This window comes from Branchiostoma floridae, chromosome 10 (genome assembly GCF_000003815.2).
Source record: "Branchiostoma floridae strain S238N-H82 chromosome 10, Bfl_VNyyK, whole genome shotgun sequence".
Classification (NCBI taxonomy): domain Eukaryota; kingdom Metazoa; phylum Chordata; class Leptocardii; order Amphioxiformes; family Branchiostomatidae; genus Branchiostoma; species Branchiostoma floridae.
In genome coordinates this window covers 13,416,593-13,426,209 of record NC_049988.1, presented here as the reverse complement: position 1 = coordinate 13,426,209, position 9,617 = coordinate 13,416,593, and the positions used below count along the sequence as shown (strand labels likewise).

Here is a 9,617-nt window from a genome sequence, read left to right as displayed (position 1 = left end):
TCTATTTGCATATTCGTAGCCGGTTTGGAGTATATTTATTCAAAGAAGATAGTCGTGTTGTTATGTTTGTTCACTTGCCGACGCACGAATGTAGTCCAAACATCTGAGATATTGGTCATAGTTCATGGACATACATAGCCTGGGTACCATCCGGAAAGTAGTTCACTCCGACGTTGATTATACACTATATTCAGTCGCTTCTCTGCTGTTCTGAAGCAGAAGCGAACTACTGCCCAGATGGCACCCAGGCCAGGACATACATCCTTCATGTCACCTTGGTTTTGCACTTAGTGTTGGTAAACATAGATAAAAAACAAAGAACTGAGTCACAAAAAACTATTATATTCCACAGATGAATGTTTATTTCGATGACGTCATGAAGACCCCATCCATCCATCAGCCCGAGATGATCGGATCCACGGGATCTATCGGATCCACGATCTGGCCGTCAACAATGGTGTTGATCTGGTAGAAGTCCCACAGATCTACGGTAGACTGGCCCTGGATGGACAGGGAAGGGGAACGGTTAGGATTTGAGCCATAAATTTTGTCAAATCTTGCTATCGTTCCATACTTAAAGCCTAGGCATTGGTGGAAGGCAGAAAAAGATACAGAATTTTCGCTATATTGCTGTTGTCTTCAATTGTATGATGTATTTCAGTAAAAAAAACATGGCATTCGACGGGTGATTATAATGATATTTCACATTCATGTCCGAAGGCAAATAGTAATTAAAGCACGAGAATTACGAGATAAACAATGATATACAAAAGAATAAAAGACACAAATGGGTAGATAACCTACAGCTTTTCTATTTCTTCTTAAGCTAATCTTATGGGTGTGTCTTCTGCATGTATTGCTAGATGAATTGTCAAACGTTTTGGTAGATAAACGGATTTTTTTTGTTAATCGGTGAGATGTGAAAAGTCTGTGAATGATTTGGTGCCTACTTTCCCCATGTCTGCGTGGATTGACATTTATATTTGTACATGCTAATGAAGTACCGTAGCTGTGTAGTGCGCGTCCCTCTCGGCCTTCGTAGCGAACACGTCAGCCTCCCAGCAGGTGGTGAAGGGGCTGACCGTGGGGGACCGAATCCACTTCCAGACAAAGGTGTGGCGGCCTGTGGAGGATGGATGATACATGTATTTGTTAGTATAAGAGAATTTAGTCTCTGATGACCAATTGTTTGGTCATCTGCAAGCCAAAACATAATGTGTCAAGGAATTACCCCCTTCTGCAAAAATATTTCTTAGATGATTCGTCATAATAGACCTGGATGCTGACAACGTCAGCGGTAGCACATGATTGTCTATCGCTTTTCTTCGCATGCACTTGAAAATGTTTTAGAGAAAAAAAAAACTGTGCCCCAAATTCTGCCCTTTTCCACCCATGGTACGGAGATCGTTACATGGGTGACCGTACATGTATATATTTCTGTTACCCTTGATATCATCATTGGAATTTGACACACGATGTAGACGCATGATTTCAAAGACAGCAAAACTATCAAAAGACAAAACGTTTTTAAAAAATCGTTCTCCATGAAATTCATAGAGAGATGTGTGAAATCTTTGGTCACTCAGCGGTTGCAGACTGGTCGCCGCCCAAGTGGACTTAAGTGGGCGTAAGTAAAAGACCTGGCTTCATGTCCAGCGGAATGGTGAAGTTGTACGTCCCCATGGCGTCCGCTTCATTTTCACAGAACTTGGGCGCGTTCTGGAACCCAGGCTTCGGGTAGGTGGTAGTCAGCACAGGGTCGATGTCAGGCCCTAAACGTCAAAACATAAAATGTATTTTAAATTTGCTGGGGCTTTGGTCTTCCCACGGCATGCATAAAGAATTATGAAACCGAACACCGAAATAGGGTATATAGCTTCGGTTGGTTTCTGAAGCCAAAAATATGTCCCGGTAGACTACCTGGTACCGTGTGTGAATCTCTAGGCTTTTTGACGATTTAGGTAACAGCATCTTTTTGTTACTGGGTCCTTGCTCGATTTTAATCGCTAGTTTTAAAGAATCTAGGGGCCCGGCCGGTCCCCAACATAGCCTGGTAGACACCGGGTGTCCCACGGGGCCATGGAGGGGTCACACTTGAAGGTGCAGAAAAACAGCCCTTTATTTCTCGTTAACTGCAGGGAAGGGCCCCCTTTTCAAATGGGACCATAGCATTAGTAGCCTGGATACCAGACTACGGCCCGCCCGATCTCAATAATATCTATCGTGCATATCGGGGTCTAACCCAAGGGGCCTGCTGTAGAACTTCCTCGGGGTATAGTAGCCCTACAGCCGAGGAGTTGGGCTGTATAGGCTCTGGAAACAGTCTGGCCGATCCAGGCTATAGCATCAGTTCGTGACATGGTTTAGTAAAATCAACATATAAACGTTGTTGATTATGATGCGATGTCTGAGACAAGCAAGTGTAAAAACAAACCATATGGAGATATTCCCATGTCTTCAACCACTATCAGTTTGTCCGAGTCGATACAGCAGGGGTCCTCGTCTCCGTCCACCGCGAAGATCAGGTTCTCCGTGTCTACGATGTTGGTGTTGTCCTTACATCTCACATCTGCCACGTGGTTCTAATAAAAGACCGTCATGGGTCAACAATAACTACTATTTGACCGACGATCCGCTTCCAAACACTGGAAGTTGGATACTTGTACACTCAGTCTTACTAATTATGAAATCATATCAGACTGGTAATAAAATACGTTTTATTGCAAATTCTTGCCCGAGGGCTGACTGCAAGTGAAAAAAATGGCATACAAATAATGGTAATATACAAATACAAATAACAGTATAGTAAGCGACTACTCTAGTCTAACTTCAACTAGTTAAATATGTAACTTATTGGGTTTGACTTCTTTTTCTGAGACAGTGGAAGACGAAAGATCCCACTTTTTCTGTAATGTGTGGATTTTGCGACGTTAAAAGGAGAGTAGTTTTCTTTTTGTCTGTAAACGTGGAGATATCAGGATAGAATTTGATGGTTTCTTTTAAGAGCTCTCTTCTCTCTTGATCATAGAAGGGGCAGTTTGAGATAAAATTTGTCTTCTACCATATCTAACGTACATTATCTACAAGTTCTTTCGCACACGGGAAACTTCTTATAATAAAAGGAGAAGTAGTACTTTTGTGGGGTGGGTTAGGACGACCTTCTGCCCCAGGTAGTACGCCGCCATTGGTGTCAGGTCGGTATACTCCGTGTCGTCATTCCGTGGGTGCCGACACAGCGCGGTTTCCTCAGGGTGGTTGTCCAGTTTGTTCATAAACCCGCGATGTAGTCCAAAATAGCCGAAACGCATGTTATGCCTGGATAGACAGAATTCAGAAAGACACCAGTCTACTTCTTGTCCCACATAGACAAGGTGTAAAGCAGGTATCTCAGTACAAACCAAATGGCGATAGCCAGGCATTCGCATGCTAAGTGGCGCAACATCATGTTCTATAATATAGTACCTATGTTGTGCCAAGAACCAATCAATTCTCTTTTAATTGCAAATGTTTTTGATGCAGGTTACTGTGTACACTGCGACTTTTACTGCGATATTCGATAACCAGCTAATACTTATATCATAGACAAAACAATTGCACTTCGTGTCGTCAGTGCGGTCGCAAGGGAAAGTAGAAAAGCTGGCGCATTTCTAGCGCAATAAGGCACCGCTCAGAAATATTTTGCGAGATACGGTGACACATGGTACTTGCTAGGCCAATGTAGATTGGTTACAGGTCAATGGAGATTTTGAGGCGCCCACTACCAAGGTCTGCTTGGAGATAATTTCCTCACAGGACCTGCTTACCTGTGGGCAGACCTTGGCCAGGCCCTGCACTTAGCCTCATCCCAGTACCAGCCGTTGTTCTCCAGGTAGTCCGTACAGACGATCCAGGAGTGGGCGGCGGCCAGGGCAGGCAGGGCCAGGGCGAGGAACAAGACGAGCAGACGCATTGTGACGGGCATGTAGAACGAGCTCTGCTGCGCGGGAGTTGCGTCAGTCACATTTGTAGTGGCAAACGTGCGAAAACAGGAAGGAGGGCCACCTGCTGTGTGTTTGTCTTGTAGCTTAAGACAGCCAAAACAATTGCAAGCGGGGCTCTGGATAACCTTTTACTTTACATTGTGTGACCGCTTTCACACCTCACTTCACCCCAGGAACGAAAAAAAGGTTATGTATGTGCGTACGTACGGACGGACGTACGGACGAACGAACGAACGAACGAGCGAACAAACGAATGAATTAAACGTGTTCATACCACTATATTTGTTACACACTATATCTGTTACACACACCTTTCGGTGTCACCGGAGACATCACAATAACCCGTATTGGTCTATTATTTCCATACAAGGTACGAAATCATAACCACTACATGAGTCAAGAGATTGAAACCGGGAACCTTTTATTCGCTACCATAGGTAACGGATCCGTTAGCTGCACGTGTCTTTGTTTTGTGTCCTCATCCTGTGATGATCTCGTTGACAGATGGATCCACCGGATCCATGATCATACCGTCCACGATGTTGTGGATCTGGTAGAAGTCCCACGCGTCTTCGGTGGAGCGACCCTGTAGATAGCAAACAAGCATGGCGTAAATACAGAGTCTCTGGTGGCATAATTAGAAATATTCTAGTCTAAATTAACTCTTAGTGTACCATTACTTTGGTTGTTCTTACACACATGCGATGTAGGTGCAGTTCAAAGGTCCCTGACAGCAATTGTGACGTACAAATGTTTTTTTTGGTGACGTCAAGATTTCAAGACCATTCTATAGCAAAAACATGACAAACTCTAAAGCAGATCACACTCTGCTGTGACTAACAATATTCGAGTAATATTTCCCCTTTATTTGCCCCGTAGTTTGGTTTTGAAATAATCATGTCAAGAAAGGCCAAGATTCCGGACTTAAAGGTCACAAAAGAGGAAGATTACCGTATGCAGGTAATGGTGGTCCCTCTCGGCCTTCGTAGCGAACACGTCAGCCTCCCAGCAGGTGGTGAAGGGACTGACTGCTGGGTCACGGATCCACTTCCAGACGAAGATATGGCGGCCTATAAGGGAAAGCTTGTACTGTTAGAAAATAAATGCCTGGGAAATAGTGGTTTATTCATCGAGAACAAACGCTTCTAGAAAAGTCAGTAAGGCAAATGATAAACCACACAGGCAAAGCACAAACTGTGTTAAACGCGATAACAGAAAAGGCATATCGATGGACTATCAATCGCCAAGATATCAGCAAACGTTTGGAGATTACAGGACCTGGCGCCATCTCCATCGGTCCCAGTACCAGCCGTTGTTTTCCAGGTAGTCCGTACAGACGATCCAGGAGTGGGCGGCGGCCAGGGCAGGCAGCCCGACAGCCAAGAGCGCGACGAAGAGCTTCATTTTAGAGGGGACGCAGCACTGCTCACCACTGCCAAAGGTCTCTGGGTTTCTCAGCTTTATATGTTGACCAAACATTTGTGCATGATGAGAACACAGGAAGCTTTCGCACCTGGGTGGGTCATTTACGTAGTACATAAATAGATAGGTACTTAGTTGTGCAAACACAGATATTACATAAGTCATAACAAATGTCTAAAGACTCTCATTTCAACTTAAATGATAATTGTGTGCATGCAATCACAGCCTAGAATCTCTGAGCCTCATATAGTTCCTGCAGGTTTCTTGAATTCAAATTTCCAAACCGGGGCCCCGCCGGGCTGTTTGTAGAAATGCAAAATAAACATGTATACAGTATTACGTAAAAATACATACACAAATAATGCCTACGACTGTTTTTTTCTAAGTCTTGTACATTTCAGTGTCTTTTATATCTGATTCACGATTTTCGTCCAGAAAGCTGCCCGGCCGGGCCCCGGTTGGGAAATATGACGTAGGCTCTGTCTCAAGTTTGCAAGGACATTGCTGTACTCGGAATTCAGAGAATCGCTACCTGCTACTAGGTTCCAGATCTCGGGACGAGCCACTAGAAACAGCCACAAACTTAACAGTCATAGGTCCCGAACAAACCGATCTAATATAGCAATTCACCAATTCCGTATATGAGCAACCTGCTCAATGCATCCGGTCCATAATTACAGCAATAGTCATTATCATATCCACGTCACTATAATAATACTCCTCTGTTATCAGACAATCGTCCAAATGAAATTTTAACCTATGTATATATGTTTATAGTACTTAGTCCTAGTAATGTGTAATATTTGACTCTTGTTATTGTGTGTTTCAAATGTAAATTGAATGCAATTCAGTGGTCCCACTGCGAATTTTCAATTTTCAATAAAGTCAACGTCAGGCTTTAGTCAACATGAAGATCTACTACTAAAGATCTAAGTACTAAATCAAAACACCACACTGAGTCAAATGAAATAATATAGACTGAGAAATCTTTATTTGCTACCATAGGTAGCTGTGTTTCAAGGCGTTTGTTCCGAGTCTTCATCCAGTGATGACCTCGTTGATGGAAGGATCCACCGGATCCATGATCATACCGTCCACGATGTTGTGGATCTGGTAGAAGTCCCACGCGTCTTCGGTAGAACGACCCTGTAGATAAGAAACATAATAATTAAGGGTTAATAACCCGCCTGTTCCTTGGCGTATATGGTGTCATAACGCCTGTTCCTTTGCTATAACCACCCAATAAAACCACCGAGTGAGCGAAGAGTATCGCCCCTTCTGATTGGTCAGGTGTTAGAATTTTTCAACACCGGTGTTAATTTTTTTTACACCTGGCTGACCGGAATTCTATGCGAATCTTGGATACTTGAATACTTCATTAGTCCATTAGTTGACATACCAATATGAAATGGGGCATTCTGATTGGTCCACGTCGCCTGGCTATATGATAACTTAAATCAACAAATACATGGCCTATAGTGCTAGAATTAAAAATATCTTAGTCTATAAATTCATAGAAAACTCACAGCGTGTAGCTACTTTAGCTGATCTTACCTTGATCTAAAAGCAAATCTTCGAGTATTGTGACAGTGTACATGTAAGTCGTATTGTGCATTGACGACTGAATTTCATAACCAGTGTGTATAGCGAAAATCTGACAAACCATGAAGCAGGTTACACCTTGTTATAAGTCACACTTTTCGAGATATGCACATGCACGATTTGCCCGTTAGGTCTATTTTGAATGAGCCATTTCGGGAAAGGCCAAGATTTGGGAAAGGTTAAGACTGAATTCACCGTAGCCAGGTAGTGCGCGTCCCTCTCGGCCTTCGTAGCGAACACGTCAGCCTCCCAGCAGGTGGTGAAGGGGTTGACTGTAGGATCGCGGATCCACTTCCACACGAAGGTGTGGCGGCCTGAAATATGGCACGAAATGTGTAAATATGTTCTAAAACAGAGAAGTGAGGTATTAGGCGAGAGGAAAAAATACAAATGATATTGACGTGAAAGAGCATTAAATCAATATATCAAAACCTGGTTGCATGTCCATCGGTACTGTAAAGTTGTAGGTCCCCATGGCGTCCTCCGGATCCTCACAGAACTTAGGCACGTTCTGGAATCCAGGTTTGGGGTAGGTGGACAGAACCTCATCGGGAAGTTCACGGCCTAGATGTAACAAACATGGTGATGAAAAACATGGCTACTGAGTGACTCACAAATTGAATGTCCCTGCCGGTTCCATTATACTGTTTGCATATCGAATTATGGACCGAGTAGGTGACAGAAAAGATAAGGGCACAACCCGCCGTACGTGCAATTTGTCCGTACGTTTTTTGGAGGCCACGTCCGCCTCGTATTTCTAAAAACGTTCAGGCTGTACAGGGCAGGCGCGTCGCCCGTACTGGCCTGTACGGGGGCGAATCCACAGCCCGATGGCACAAAAAGTTTTGCCTGCACATTTCAGTTTTATGGCGTGTCTGCATGCTCCAAAATCTATCGGATTCCCTACGAGTTCGTACGGAGGCGGTACGTACCACTTACGGATCCCAAAAGATTGCCCACGTTTTGGCAAGTAGACAGCACGTATTTGCACGTACGGTGGGTTGTGCCCTTAGCTTTTAGCTAGTCACAAGTATACAAGTATTGTACAATGACGTACCATAAGGCGACACCCCCATGTCCATGATTTGGATGAGTTTGGTAGAGTTGATACAGCAGGGGTCCTGGTCTCCGTCCACCACAAACATCAGGTTCTCCCAGTCTATTGCGGTTCTCCCTCTGCACTTGGATTCCGCCACGTGGTTCTAGTGTTTCGAGAAAATGTTGGTAGTGTAAAATAACAGCAAAACAAACAAGTCAAGAAAAATAATCATATGAAAACAACCCATCTCTGTTGATAGAAACACAGTTATATGAAGTTCGTATGAAGTTCTCAGAACGTTTGTACCAAGAAGTAATAGGAATTTCGATACTAAGAATATAAAAATTGACCACTTGGTACCAGACACACTCACCTTTGGGATACCTTTATTTTTACGTATTAACGTTATGAAGCCTTTATAATAACGATAAAAACAGCCTTCAGAGAAGCTATAGAAACATGTCTTACATTGGCAGGGTGAGGGAGGACGACCTTCTGCCCCAGGTAGTAGGCAGCCATGGGGGTGTCAGCATCGTACCATTTGTCGTCATTTCGGTTCTTTTTACACAGAGCCTTTTCCTCAGGATGGTTGTCAAGGCGCCACGTGTAATTATTCTGTGCTCCAAACACCCCGAAACGAAGATTAAACCTGAAATGGGGATTGTAACATGTTCTTACTCACAAAGTACTTGCTTACAAATAACCACGTAAAGTGGAAACGTTATTCAGTTAAAATTCAGTTGTGGAGGACTATGATAAGGTAGGTCACAATTGGAGGCAAATCTTCAGCTAAAATAAACAAGTGAGACACACTGTTTTACCTTGTAGCGGCCCGTGGCCATCCCCTGCATTTAGCCTCGTCCCAGTACCAGCCGTTGTTCTCCAGGTAGTCCGTACAGACGATCCAGGAGTGGGCGGCGGCCAGGGCAGGCAGCCCGACAGCCAAGAGCGCGACGAAGAGCTTCATTTTCGGCAGGACGCAACACTGCTCACAACTGCCAACGGTGTCAAAGTGTCTCAGAAAAGTCGTGCTTTATATGTTGGCCGAACATTTGTGCATGATGAGAACACAGGAAGCTTTCGCACCTGGGTGGGTCATTTTACTTACATAAATAGATAGGTACTTAGTCGTGCAAACAGATCTACTGCATAAGTCATAACAAAGGTCTAAGGACTCTCATTTCAACTTAAATGATAATTGTGTGCATGCAATCACAGCCTAGAATCTCTGAACCTCATATAGTTCCTGCAGGTTTCTTAAATTAAAATTTCCAAACCGGGGCCCCGCCGGGCTGTTTGTGGAAATGCAAAATAGAAATGTATACAGTATTACGTAAAAATATACACAAATAATGCCTACGACTATTCTTTTTAAGTCTTGTGTACTTGAGTGTCTTTTATATCATGTTTTTTTTTGTCCAGAAAGCTGCCCGGCCGGGCCCCGGTTGGGAAATGTGGCGTAGGCTTTAGTCAACATTAAGCTATTTCTATATTATATAGGTACTGAATCAAAACACCACACTGAGTCATATGATTTAGACTGAGAAATCTTTATTTGCTACCATAGGTAGCTG

At 43.7% G+C, this 9,617-nt stretch overlaps 2 protein-coding genes across 5 annotated transcripts in view; both read right to left on the bottom strand.

The window, feature by feature from the left end:
• Nucleotides 1-339: 339 nt before the first annotated feature.
• LOC118424845 lies at nt 340-3,994 on the bottom strand. The gene is made up of 6 exons (XM_035833647.1): nt 3,804-3,994; nt 3,135-3,315; nt 2,435-2,582; nt 1,641-1,772; nt 1,005-1,123; nt 340-501 (listed from the first exon to the last, which is right to left on the bottom strand). Exons 1-6 carry the CDS (start codon nt 3,959-3,961, stop codon nt 397-399), a joined length of 843 nt encoding a protein of 280 aa, XP_035689540.1. The 5' UTR covers nt 3,962-3,994; the 3' UTR covers nt 340-396.
• Nucleotides 3,995-4,387: 393 nt separating this feature from the next.
• Nucleotides 4,388-9,617, bottom strand: part of LOC118424851 — a 12,805-nt gene continuing 7,575 nt past the window's right edge. Inside the window, exons 2-6 of one of the 4 annotated variants that reach the window (XM_035833660.1) lie at nt 8,512-8,692; nt 8,062-8,206; nt 7,437-7,568; nt 7,200-7,318; nt 6,372-6,548 (exon numbers count right to left, since the gene is read on the bottom strand). In XM_035833660.1, the coding sequence (XP_035689553.1) occupies nt 6,441-6,548; nt 7,200-7,318; nt 7,437-7,568; nt 8,062-8,206; nt 8,512-8,692 (685 nt within the window). In that variant the 3' untranslated portion in view covers nt 6,372-6,440. Of the gene's footprint in view, nt 4,567-4,931; nt 5,051-6,371; nt 6,549-7,199; nt 7,319-7,436; nt 7,569-8,061; nt 8,207-8,511; nt 8,693-9,617 lie in introns of those variants that run through there. The other 3 variants (XM_035833658.1, XM_035833661.1, XM_035833659.1) reach the window with 3 other exon arrangements.

Coding starts and splice junctions, on each gene's coding strand:
- LOC118424845 (XM_035833647.1), bottom strand. CDS start 3,961: ATGCCCGTCACAATGCGTCTGCTCGTCTTGTTCCTCGCCCTGGCCCTG. Junction 2,583..3,134: donor TCCTAACCCACCCCACAAAA/GTACTACTTCTC, acceptor GTCTTTTATTAG/AACCACGTGGCAGATGTGAG. Junction 1,124..1,640: donor TCCGCTGGACATGAAGCCAG/GTCTTTTACTTA, acceptor CATCCTCCACAG/GCCGCCACACCTTTGTCTGG.